At 40.8% G+C, this 13,945-nt stretch overlaps 1 protein-coding gene across 1 annotated transcript in view; it reads left to right on the top strand.

The window, feature by feature from the left end:
• The first annotated feature begins 5,188 nt into the window (after window positions 1-5,188).
• LOC135222236 (uncharacterized) overlaps window positions 5,189-13,945 on the top strand; it is a 50,083-nt gene continuing 41,326 nt past the window's right edge. The window contains exons 1-4 of the mRNA XM_064260361.1: window positions 5,189-5,447; window positions 7,735-7,858; window positions 8,875-9,006; window positions 12,504-12,570. Coding sequence (XP_064116431.1) covers window positions 5,280-5,447; window positions 7,735-7,858; window positions 8,875-9,006; window positions 12,504-12,570 — 491 coding nt within the window. The 5' untranslated portion in view covers window positions 5,189-5,279. The remainder of the gene's footprint in view (window positions 5,448-7,734; window positions 7,859-8,874; window positions 9,007-12,503; window positions 12,571-13,945) is intronic.

The raw sequence follows: 13,945 nt of genomic DNA, 5'->3' as shown, positions 1-13,945 counted from the left end.
TGGTGTCTGCTTGGGCCCACTCGTCCGGGATACGTCTTATGAGGTATCTCGACGATTGGTTAGTCCTGCCAAGCTCCCGCTCGCAGTTGCTGCAGGACAGGGATCAACTACTGGAGTTCTTCCGCAATCTGGGCATCGTGGTGAACTTCGAGTAGTCCGATCTCGAACCCAAGCAGAGGATGAAGTACCTGGGTATGCTGATCGACACGGTAGCAGGGCGAGTCTTCCCGGCAGACTCGCAGATCAGCAGATTCTGGGAGGCAGCCGACCGGTTCCTGTCTCGGCAGGAACGGGCAGCTCAGCAATCGCAAGTCGTGATCGGCCGCCTGTCGTCACTCGAAAAGTTAGTCCCTCACGGGCGTCTTCACCTGCGGTCTCTCCAGTGGAGACTAAAGGAGAGTTGGTCACAGGCAAGGGATCCACCATACTTCCCCGTGTCTCTCACGCAGGAGGTAAGGCAGGACCTAGCCTGGTGGCTGGACGACAGGAACCTCTTAAGAGGAGTGCCTCTACGCACTCCCCCCCCGGCAGATGCTGCTGTTCTCAGACGCATCAAACGAGGGATGGGGCGCACACCTGGAGGAGTTGCTGACTGCAGGAGTGTGGGACCATCATGACAAGCACCTTCACATCAATGTCCTGGAACTCAAGGCAGCGTTCCTCGCTCTCCAAGAGTTCCAGGCCCGCTTGATGGGACACTCGGTGGTGTTGATGTGCGACAACACCACGGTAGTGGCATATGTCAACAAACGGGCCTAGTGTCTCTCCCGTTGCACCAGTTGACCGTGCAGGTGCACGAGTGGGCCGCGGCTCACTCAATAGAGCTGTCAGCCACTACATTCCAGGCAAGAGGAATGTAGTAGCAGCCATGCTCAGCCGTCGGGATCAGGTGATAGGGACCGAATGGTCCCTACACCAGGACGTGGCGGAAAGGCTCTTCGACCTGTGGGAGCGTCCAGTTGTGGATATGTTCGCCACCCGGCACAACAGAAAACTCCCGGTTTTCTTTTCAGCCATGCCAGACCCATGGGCAGCTGCAGAGGATGCTCTTCAACACCCATGGGACAACCTCTTCGCCTACGCCTTTTCCCCGTTCAGCCTGATTTGCAAGGTGATCAGCCGAGTGCTGGCCACCCCAAATCTCAGGATGATCCTGGTGGCTCCCAAATGGCCCCAGGCCATTTGGTATCCGGACCTGCTGGCTCTGCTTGCAGAAGTGCCGAGAGAGATTCCCCATTGGCACAACCTTCTCGCCCAGCCACACGTAGAATGGTACCACCGAGCAGTCCAGTCTCTACATCTTCATGGCTGGCTGTTATCCACCATCTCTTGCCAACGAGAGGCTTTTCTCGTAGCGCAGCAACAGAGATGGCTGGAAACGTCAAGACAGTCCTCTGCAGCTGTGTACCAGGGGAAGTGGGCCGTCTTCTGTGGTTGGTGTCGTAGACGGGGTCTATCTCCTCTCAGAGCCACTCTTCAGCAGGTAGCGGATTTCCTCGTTTTTCTTCACCGAGAAAAGCTCCTCAGTCCCCACAGTCAAAGGATATAGAGCCGCCCTGGCACTAGTCCTAAAGCTGAGGGGATTGGACATCTCGAACTCGTTCGAGATCTCCTTGTTAATGAGGAGCTTAGAAAGGTCTTGCCCACCCAGGGAACTCAGGCCCCTTGAGTGGGACGTGACTCTCGTCCTTAGGAGTTTGACTCGAAGACCCTTCGAGCCACTCCGAGAGTCGTCAGACAGGGATCTGACCCTCAAGACCCTCTTCTTGCTGGCCCTGGCATCGGCGAAGAGAGTAGGGGAACTTCATGGTCTGTCCTTCGATGTGAAACATTCCAGGGGATGGGGATCTGTGACGCTCGATTTTGTCCCGAACTTCGTTGCGAAGACTCAGAAACCGTCGATCCCTGATGACAGGTTCGAGTCTTTCACAATCCCTTCCCTAATGGACTTCACCAACAATGATTCAGATGAGATGCTGCTTTGTCCTGTGAGGGCGCTACGACGCTATCTGAAGAGAACTCGACACCTCAGGCCCGAGTGTCGACGCCTCTTCGTTAGCACCGGGGTGACCAAGAAAGAAGTATCCAAGAACACACTTTCTTTCTGGCTGCGTGAGGTGATCAGGAGGGTGTATGAGGCTGATGGTAGTGACGACATCCGTACGCTCCGTCCGAGAGCCCACGAAGTCAGGAGCAAGAACTTCTCCGTGGCACAGGTCCTGGAGGCAGGGGTCTGGGCCAACCAGACCACCTTCACCTCGGGATATTGCCCACAGGTCCTTGGATACTTTTTCCTTGGGACCCGTGGTGGCTGCTCAACACGTTTTGTAGCTAACCCAGACCCTCGCAGGCTGAAACAGCATCGAGTCCTGGTGTGACTGTAAGAATGGATGAGTGAATGAGAGTGTGACTGGCTCCTCTTCCCATCTTTTTCTCCCCCTCTACCTGTGGGCAGAGGGACACGGTCGTCACCCTGCTGGATAAGGACAAGATGCAGGTGAGCTACTCGACAGAGCCCCATCTCTTCTCTCTCTCTCCTCTCTCTCTCTCTCTCTCTCTCTCTCTCTCTCTCTCTCTCTCTCTCAGCCATCTAGAGCGAATCTCCATCATGTGACTAAATGTTTGATGTTTCCATATTCTATATTCGTGTTCCTCACGAGGAGAGATCGGAAAAGACTCCTGCGCTGGAGAATCAGGTGGCCCCCTGGTTCTATGAGGACCAAGACCCTTACCTGCAGATATGTGTCGTCTCTCACGGTCCCACCGACTGTGGCCAGAAGAGAATGCCAGGAATTTACACCGACGTCACTTTCTACAGAGACTGGATAGAAGCAACGCTACAGCCTTGAGTGACTCTTCTGATCATTATCTCCAAGAATGGGAAGCTTGAGTTTGAGTGCTCTCTCTGTCTCTCTCTCTCTCTCTCTCCGGTGACTGGATGGGAGGAAAATTGTTACCCTGAAGGTCTCCTTCCTTCCAGGTCGAACCTAGTATTTTGATTGCAGAGCTTGATCGAGTTTGCTCTCTCTCTCTCTCTCTCTCTCTCTCTCTCTCTCTCTCTCTCCTCCGGTGACTAGATGGGAGGAAAATAATTATCCTGAAGGTCTCCCTCCTTCCAGGTCGAACCTGGTATTTTGATTTTAGTTAAGTAAACGAACTGTGTAGTACAGTCACGTCAATGTTGCCAAAGGTTTTTATATTTATTGAGTAAATTATATCTTTGAATTGTATGTTTTGTTTGTTATTCAGTCCCTGACATTCGCTTTCGCCAGCTGCTTTACTTTTGTTCTCTCTTGTAACGCTGTCGCTGGTATACCAGACCAGCATGACTAAAATGTTCTGGTTGGTCTGATAGGAGAAAAATTAACAAAGAATGAAAGATGTGTGCAAAGTCGGCTCTGTACTATATTTCAATGGAATAGACAATGTTCATAAAAACTGGTATAACAAACATTTGATGGAATCAAATTCTGTCTTAATCCTTATTCAAACAGTTTCAGCATTATACAAATTACATTGATAGAAAATATTAGACAAAATCACATAAGGAAGCAGTCATAATGTTTTTGGCAATTTTGCTATTAACGTCACAAATTAGAAAAAATAATCGGCAACCCTGCTTCCGGCCCCCTTGGAATTAAGAATCACTGGACTAGACCAAGGTCCAAGACAGACAGGACACAAGAGTGATGGGAAGCGCCTCCGTGGCGTGGTTGGTATGGTGCTGGCGTCCCACGTACCTCTGTGGTCGCGGGTTCGATTCTTGGCCATTCCATTGAGGAGCGAGAGATGTGTATTTCTGGTGATAGAAGTTCACTCTCGACGTGAAACGGAAATCACGTAAAGCCGTTGGTCCCGTTGCTGAATAACAACTGGTTCCAACGTAAAAACACCATACAAACAAACAAACAAGAGTGATGGGGCACAGCATTCAGGAGAACAAGAAGCATAAGAGACCAGCTGGTAGAGCTTCTCTAACACTATATTGTAAGGAAATTTACTTACTTTAAATATTTAATTAAGCACGTAGTAGTTTTTATACATGCTACTTGAAAATTAGTAATAAGAAAAAATAGTTTTTAAGGATATATACATAGTACCTCGTGAATGCTGAAAATAAATATTTTAGCACCAGAAAAAAATGATCAGGTCAGCGCCTCGGGGCTCAGTCCAGATTGTTACTCCGTTCATTAGTGCTGAACCAGTAAGAATTGCTAAATTAACTGACGATAAAAGCCCTTTTGTTAACGCTGACACATCAGAACGTCATATAGAAACTGGGAGGTTATATGAATGGACGCTTACTTTAGAGTTAGATTAAGCATATCCACATCTGTTCTGAATGACGAATTCTATGTTATTCATGAGGTACTAGAATTGATAGGAGGCAGCTGCATATTCGGAAAGGAAGTAAGTAATATTTGCAGACTCACTGACTTCTCTTAAACTGATAAAAACAAGATTCAAAGCACTGGTTTACAAAATAGCACACACACATACGGGTACTATTGCTATTATTAAAAAAACTACATTTTCTGTTATACATGTAATGTGCTCCGTCAATGCACCTCATGTGGTGCACTGTAGGTATTACTTAAGGTTCTTTGCAGCGTGCCCTCCTTTTACTGTACTCCTTTTATATTATTCACTTTCCTCCATCCTACTTTCTAGCCTCTCCTAGCACTTGATTCATAGTGCAATTACGAGGTTTTACTCCTGTTATACCTTTCAAGCCTCTTACTGTCAATCTCCGTTTCAGCACTGAATGACCTCCTAGGTCCCAGTGCTTGGCCTTTGGTTTAAATTCTTTATTCAATTCAATACATGTAATGTAATGGACGAGATCCCACACGTACCTACTTATTAAAATACGATGTGCAAAGAAACATTGCTCAAATAGGTAAATTGACATTTAAATTAAATTATACTTCTAGTAATCTACCGGGAAATTATGAAAAAAATAGACCCAGAAAAGGACTCTCTTTAATTCCATAAACTTTTTGCGCCGCCTGACTCGAAGTAATCACTGGAAGTTCCTTTAAAACGCAGCGCCAAATCTCTCATGAAACTGAAAATCCATTTTAACGAGGATAAACAATATTATTATAAGCTGGAGCACGAATATTGCTTGAGCTAATATACATAACGAGCTGATATATCTCTTTTATGAGCTACAATTCCCCTTGTACTCTCGAGTCAGATCCAGCATCCAGTCCAGATCTCGTACTAGAAGAGAAGAAGATGATGAAGTCAAGGGAAGAAAGATCCGCGAAATAAGTATGATTTACTCTATATCGCAATTCGCAAACATGGTTTCTTCTTTTGATCAAATAGATCGGCTATGCAGGCGCTGCGGCACGGAGAGTCAAGACCTCATACATTTATTCGACAATCAATTCGGAGAGAGGAATTTGGTGGCGATTATCAAGAAATACGTGAGAGTGATTGTGAGTGTGAAGCTTTTTGTACACCCTGTATTTGTTTTGGTCTGTCTTTAACTGATGTGGGTTTGTTTATGTTTGAAGGTTTTAGACGTAGATGTTATACTGTTAGTTCGCTTAATTTCATGGTGATACTGTCATTCTTTAATTCCAGACTCAATACTTGTATTTTTTAAAGACTTAAAGGCTAAATAAACCAAGGTCAGATATTAGGTAGGAAGCAACGTAACGTATCGTAACCTCTAGGTAGCTACTACTACCTACCTAGCTAGCCCTATAGTACTATAGCTACTACCTACCTAATTGGTAGGCCCCCTTTTGGGGGGGTTTTTGCCGTCAGTGCACCTGACTGTGTGCCCTGTAGGCATTGCATAATGTTCTATTCAGCGTCCCTTCCTTAGACCCCCAGCTGCAACCCCTTTCATTCCTTTTACTGTACCTCCTTTGATATTAGGCTAGGTATAGTATTTCTTCCATCTTACTTTCCACCCTCTCATAACAATTGGTTCCTCCCGTTACATCTTTCAAACCATTTACTGTCAATTTACATTTCAGTGCTGAATGACCTTGCAGGTCCCAGTGCTTGGCCTTTGGCCTAAACCCTATATTGTATGCTAATATTCTATTATAGTGTTCTATTCTTGTCTATCTGTCACACTAGAGTAAATGACTGAACGGCAACTTAGCAGCCACCTCTCTCGGAATGCGGCCACTTCCCAAAAAACTGCTTGAATTATGCCATTATTTTGTAATTTAGGAGAAAACACTTACTTCGAGAGGAGCATAGAGGTCTCGATGTGCTGCCTGGATAGGCCACAATTCTTGACTGATGCTTATGGCAGTGAATTCAAGTAATTTTTTGGGAAGGTTGCTGCATTCTGGGATTGGTGGCCACTATGTCGCTGCTTGGTCATTTACCCTATACAGGCAGTCCCCGGGTTAGGACGGGTGTTCCGTTCTTGAGACGTGTTGTAACCTGAAAATCCTCATAAGCCGGAACATCATCAAAAATCTCAAGAAAACCTTACTTTTAATGCTTTGGGTGCATTGAAAACTTTGTAAACTGCATTCTTATTGCATTTTTCATTAAAAAACTTTAAAATATTGATTATTTTGCATTTTTGGTGTCATATTTCTTCTGCCAGATAAGGGTTGTAGGCGTCTTAACCCTGGAAATAATTTCTGATGAATATAATTGAAAAGCGCCTTAACCTCGGAAGGTCTTAAGCCGAACCCGTCGTAACCCGGGGACTGCCTGTATATGTATATGTAAATCAACGTTGTATAATACTGTCTTGAAAATTAGTGGGTTTGCTAATCTTGACACAATCCAGCCCCTTTATGGATAAAGCTGAAGATGGCTACTGTGCCCCTCTAGTTCAGTAACTATATGTTTACTTGTAAATTGCCAGCCTTGTTTATTCCTATTCCCAACTCCTTGGGGATGATTTTAAATATAAACAAAAGGCTGTAAATATCATGAACACAAACAAAAGGCCTAAACATAAATAAAAATACAAGCAAAAGGAAGCAAATATTATGGTTGCTGACTGGCAAGAACTAGGCTGCTGTTGTAGCCTTGCCTAAAAGCAAATTAAAACCACTTCAGCAGGACTACATCCTAGCGTAACCTTCCTGTAACCTAACCTTTTCTAGGGTGTTGCACCTCAACCTTGCATGGATCCTCCCAACATTACATCAAATATATCATAGGTAGTTCTAGAATGTATAGAGATGAAAACAATGAAAAATACAAATATAATCTTTTTGGTAGTCCAGAAATAGGAAAATAGGAATGTATAAAAAAGCACTGGTTTAGCTGGATGATGGGGCTAGCATTGTCATCCTACAGAAATAAACACTTTCTGTGAGACTGCCTCTTCCAAATCAGCTTTGAAAACTTATGGTCCATTTCTTCTTAAAACAACACTTGGTCAGCCAATCCACAAGCAGCCCCCTTCCAAATGAGATATTAAAAAAAAATTACTTGCCTTAGGTTTTTCAAACTTACTGTACTCAAATTCTTCAGTTATTAATATATTCTTTGGATTCTTGTGATTGGTTTTATTGCTGTTGGGAGGTAATAGATGGATGACTTCTGAGCAGGTAAACACATTTGATGAACATTTCAGCTAGGCATTTGGCATATAGTTTTTATTCCAGGAACTATAAAGACAATACTAGCACCATTAGCAATCTTAAGGGAGCCATACAAGATTACGTATCGGCAGTAGTTGTTCGCCAAGTTTTTCATATGATTTTTAATCCAACCATTATAAATTTGAACTTGCAGGTTAGTAATCGTGATGCTTTACCTCGTCACGTGTGTGGTCCTTGTGTTGCAAAGTTGGATGAAGTGGTTGAATTTGTGGACACCAGTTTGGCTACACAAGCAAAGTTCAGAAAACTTTTTGAAGGTATGTCAATTTCTTCACGTGCTGTAACAGTTTTTACCTTTACAAGAAAGTTGTAGGAGGTACTGCTTGTGCCTGTGTCAGTTGCCAAGAAGTATCAAAGTGAATACAGTACATTCATTTGGTGTCTTCCTGATGATTAGTTTTTGTTTGTATTGGTTAAGATTTGGCTTTTTATCACCAGCAATACTATGAATTCTCAGTACTAGTCCAAAAGTCAGGTTAAGAAGTTCCAGTACATCTATTCTTCATTAATGTTATTATCCTACTGCATGTGTAAACAAATTTCTGTCTAGAACATAACACTATTTATTGATGGGATGAGAAATCTTTGCTAATCTGTTTAAAACACCATATGATTAATGGGGATTCAAAAGTTCAGTATTCTAGCTGGTTAAATGATTGTTTAGTGATTTATAGTCACATCAACGGTCATTCCTATGTTTGTGAGGTTATTGTAGTCAGCATTGAGTTATGGTCTTATAATAAATTTTTTATAAAACACAGTAAAGTGATAAGATTTCCAGTATTTTTTATTCAAATATGACTATTGTTCTGTTGAAATTTGCTATGGGATAGAATTAAAGTTTGACTGCTACCTTATCTCATATTCGTATCATTCATAGCTTGAAATAATATTTCTGCTTTTTTGGGCAAAAGTTCTTTTTTGTCTTTAATTAACAATGATTTATAGAGTCCTGTCCTGAGCTTTGCTGATAATATACTACTTTTATTTCATGAAATAAACTATAGTAAGATTTATTTTTTGTAGGAAAAAGTTTAAGTGATTTTTGAAAATTTTAGTATTTATTGTGAACATTTATGTCTTGTTCAGGTCTCTGAATTTATATCAGATTTTTCTTATAAGGCTTTCAGGTGTCTTGCAGCATTTTTAGCCTTATCATATTTCAGTAGGTATATATAGTTTATCTTCAGAGCAATAATATTTAATAATAATAATAGTAAAAATAATGATAATAATGTACTTATGTGAATATTTTTAACCTTATTTTTCTCAGCTGATAACACGTCAGGTAACAAAGTTAAGTTGAGTGAAGACCGCCTTTATGAAATTATTCAAGATGTCGAGGTTGAACTTGAAGAAACAGAGGATGATGTTATTGATGATGAGCTGGGCAGTGAAGATTCCAGTAAGTGGTGCAGTTCAAGTAATGGATTGATGTATTGTAAATTCCTTTTGTTAATTTCTCTTCGAAAGAACATTCTAAATTCTAGTGAGATTGTAGTAGTTGTTTTAACTCAACCCATTCTTTTACAAGTGCCCAGGTTTCCAACTGTCAATCCTACACTTCACCTAATGTGTTCAAGATATGGCAAGAATTTTCCAGTTTAGGAACTGTTTTCGGGGGACAGCTCCTGATTTATTCACAAGATCTTTCATCCCTTTGCTGTCTATGGTTACTGGAAGGGGCAGTTCACTTAGGAGCATAGAAAACTGTCTGTTTGGGTATCAGCAACATAAAATCTCCACAAACTTTTTAGACTTTTTCATTTAGGGATTTACTCAAGTTTTCTGCCATCCTTGGCTAGAAAGACTATAGTATTTCTAAAATGACCAGAGCTCTCTGGCGGAGCTGTTTGGGTCCTCCCACGTGTGTTTAATCTCCGCATATCTGCCAAATATATAACAACAACAGAGATAAAACCATTTCTGCCATTACAGATATCAAACATCATCTTTTTTGTTACGCAGAACTCTAAATCAATTACATAGGTTCATGATTAATAAAGTTTTTTTTTATGTATTAACAAGAAATGGAGTCAGATTTTCCATCAACATGGCATCTCGTTTTGGTGCTGTTGCCACTATTTCAAACAGTTCCACATGCATTTAAATCCACGGATAAGACGCTTAGATTCTCTCCAGGGGGCACTTTCAGTGGTCACTGTACATATCTGGAGGCAGGTCTCCTTTCTACAAATATCTTGATTTCTTAATTTCTTAATATTGTAGGCATAGAATAAATTGGTGAGCAAGAAAATATGAAATAAAGCATAACAGAGTAAGTTTGACGAGTGAGAAAATAAACAATCGTATACAGACAGATCTCTCTCTCTCTCTCTCTGTCTCTCTCTCTCTCTCTCTCTCTCTCTCTGACAATACGATATGGCAAAGTTTTGGCATGACTGAAATGTGGAGTGACTTTGACACTGACTTACAAGTCATTCCTGGTCATCTGACAGCCGTGGATTGAAATCAACGTCACAGCTGAGAAAAGGCAATCCTATACAAAATAAATAGGTATTTTGTAGAGGAAGTACCTGGGAATGAAAAGCCCCTATAATCGTATAATTATAGCCTTGGGGTTTTTTTCTAAGACATTCAAGGTCTGTCACACACGGGTCAGTTGTTTTTGTAAAATTGGCAACGGCAGATCTTTAAATGCCACGCCAGAGAGCTCTCGTTGTGGTGGCAAGACTATAGACATTTTTTGGATGTTTAAAGGTAAATCGTGGCTTTCAGTATTCCATAAGACAGGGATTACCTTGGTTAGATGTCAGATAATTTTGTGTCATGTGCAAGTGGCTATTGTCTTCAATTCTACCCGTCAGACCATTTCACATTCTGTAGGAGCTGTCCCACACAGCAAGTCAGGTGGTTATCTCTCTATTTGTATCCAGATGATAATGCTCATACCTTTTCAGTATTATCAGATCTTCCTTGTTTGCAAAAGACGTGTTTGGTGATGTCTTATTAATAGTGAAATCTCAGCCCAGACTGCTGTTTCTGCAAAACCAAAAGTTATTTCTACTATTGCTCACATAGAGGAAGTGATCATTGCCAGCTGCTCATTGGCACAGTTCTAACCCATTACAAGTTTTAAGGGTACATAGACATGCACTGTAGTGAAGTGCAATAGATGTTTCACCATTTTAGAGGAAGCTCTATCAGGATTCAGGAACCAATGAAGCTTTCTTTCATTATATATCCGTGATCCTTAGATGCTTACGGTATTTGCCGGTGTATAAGATACACCCTCTCATAAGAGCCACCCCTATAATACAGGGATATTTTGTGGATAAAAAAAACAATTTTAGTATGTTGCATCATACATTTATTGAAAGATATTTAAAATGTCTTTGTAGGGGAAAATGTTCGATTCTGTGCATGAAATACAATATTGTGAGAGTGAATAAAGTAAGAAATTGTATGTAAATTTACACTCACCTTTATGTTACCATGACAGGCAACCAGGACAGTGCTATGATTTTGTATACAAATAATTGCCAGGCTAACTGCCTACATATCGTAAGCAATTTTTCATAAGTTTGTTATTTGTGTATGATGAAATATTGAAAGCAAGCGGAATTATTACATACTAGTTGCTTATCACAAATTTAAAAATTGCTTGAGATATGTCAGCAGTTAGGCTGTCAGCCCTTTCCTCAATGAGTGGATGTAAACAAAATCAAATCACCAAACTGGTGGCTTGTCACAGTAACACATAACCATTGATTATTTATGGTAAATTTCATTTAGTTTCCTTGAAAGGTGAGTGTAAATTTACACATGATCTCATACTTTATTCCAGTAACACAATTTCTGTTATAATTATGGTAGGTTTGTTTTTCAATGACAGCTACATTGGATGCAGGGCAGTTTTTTAGTACATTTAAAATAAAAAAGTGCATCTAATATGCCATAAAATACAGTACCTACTCTCTTCCTTTGAGGAAATGGGAACTAAATATGTCTTCTACCCCCTCAAGCAGTGGCTCTATGTGCTGGTTACTTGATGCTGATTTGGCAAGTATTCCCCTCTTACAATTGTGACTGTGAATTTTTATTCCCTCCTGGCAGGTAAAGTTATCCAAGGAGGACTCATCAAAATTTCAAGCATCCTAGGTCATGAAGTTGGATCTGCACACTTGACTGGTGGCCACTGAATTAACATGTCTTTAGGGTAGTGATTGCTAGACATGCCAAATTCTTTATTTTCTGATTTTGGGTCAAATGGAAAAGGTTGGGGGGTTCATATTAATTTTACCCTCTGACCCATATTCCTTTTAGCCTAAGATCATAGCATTCACTGTATAAGATCCCCATGTGGCTGATGGGGTCTTTATGATGAGTTTGATTTTTTGCAGGTATTTTGCAGTTCTGCTACATGGTGCCAGACCAACTCATGACCCCATATTTGTACAGAGAAGATCTGATTTCCTAACCTCATTCAGAAGGTTGTTGACCTCAGTGCCTTGGTTAAAATATTTTTTACTTACAACAGGAAAACCTGGTTATCTAAATAGCCCATATAAACTGGTGGAGTTAGGTTTAACAAATAATATTTTTAAGACTGAAATATATTTTTCAACTTATGCCTACCATCTTTGCCTTTTTCTTGGCACCACACTTCTTTTAGTAAGTCTAGAAAATGCAGGGAGTTACCTTACCACTATTATCGCAAAAGGCACTGCTTGGAGGAATAGCTTGCCAAGTAATAGTCATCTTTCTTTTTATGTCAGGGGAACTGCATATCACAGAATTATGCACCTATAAACTGTTGGTTTTGTATTAGAAATTATGTAGATTCTAATTTTAAAAATCTCATTTTCTGGGTTTCATGAAGTGGGATAAATATGGGCTGTTTTTGTGGTATGATGATAATCATAGGATACTTTTTTCCAGCTCCACGTTCTTACAAGAGGCGGGCTGCTAGTGCATGTAGTGAGAGGACGCAAGAAGCCTATGAAAGGTAATGTACCGCTGAATAAATAATTAACTCAACTATGTTTAAATATCACACAAAATTTACTAGCGATATGTAGCATAGCACACTCGGTAGTAACTCAAAAGAAACACTATTCATGTTTGGCATTGGGTAGGTTATTGATTACACCAGGTTACTTGGATAAATACTTAGTAAGCAGTTCAAGAAAAGATGAACAGTACAGAATTGGCCTGTATTTGTGCTGTAAATCAGATTCTTTATACTCTATACATTTATATGCAAGGTACAAAGAAAAGATAGAATAAAGGTTATAGTATATTTTACAGTGGTACCATAAGACACGCTAAGTACAGTATGACAGAGTGTTTATAGGTGAACAGTGTCACAAGGCAGATTAAGTAAACTTTTTCTCTTCAGATGAGAGGTAAACAGGCAAAAGAAATATTTATGAAAGTGCGTGAAACAAATGAGTCAAAAGTGAAATGCACAATAGTAAGAAGACCCTTGTTGCATCACTCAGCACTGGGAAATAACTTCCACTCCCAGCCTGCCTCACTCATGCACTGTTGAATAGCACTGTTCATAGCTGACTTCTCTAGCTTTATACTTGAAAATACTCTTATCTAGTGAAATTAGATAACTGGATAGCTATTGTAAGGCAGTCCCCGGTTAACGACAGGATGGGTTATAAGCGCCAAATATCTGGTTAACATCATCGAAGCGCCGTTAACCGATGCCGCCAATAACCAGGAACACCCCTTAGTGGGTATTTGACTAAACCTGTGTTTGGAGCAGTTGATTCATTAAAAAGTTTATGAAATACACTGCTACACATGCAGGTTTAATCAGATACTCAGTACAGTAGCATGCGTCCATGTATTCCAGTGTAATTCAGTGGAAAATTTGTAATACTGCTATAACTGCACTTATGTACAATTGAACTTCTCATTCTGAAGTTCCCCTAAGGGCTTACTGATAACATAGATTTGAACATTTTCGTAGGAACTAGTGTTTTCCGCTGTAAACGGACATTAAGTAATATCACAGATTTGAGAATTGGGATCAACAGCTAAAACAAAAAAAATTGTTGCTGCCAGCAATATATTGGCATACAGCATACACCTAACTTTTGGTATTGTTAGTGGAACAGGGTGGTAGAAGAAAAGTGCAGATGGTGTTTCAAGCAACTCTTTATTATCCCTGTAAATCAAAATCAACCTCTGGCCACCTCAATTTATGGCTGTTTCCAAGATAGTTGACACTTTTCCAAAGTGGTGGCGAATTTGCTCTATATTTTATATATATTTCTGTTCCATAAGCCTGCAAAACTGGCATACTGTACGTAAAGTGATTGCGAATTCATATTTTGGTATTCCTGCTGTCATTAAGAGATCAACAA

This window comes from Macrobrachium nipponense, chromosome 3 (assembly GCF_015104395.2).
Source record: "Macrobrachium nipponense isolate FS-2020 chromosome 3, ASM1510439v2, whole genome shotgun sequence".
Classification (NCBI taxonomy): domain Eukaryota; kingdom Metazoa; phylum Arthropoda; class Malacostraca; order Decapoda; family Palaemonidae; genus Macrobrachium; species Macrobrachium nipponense.
This window is presented reverse-complemented; position numbering and strand designations above follow the sequence as displayed.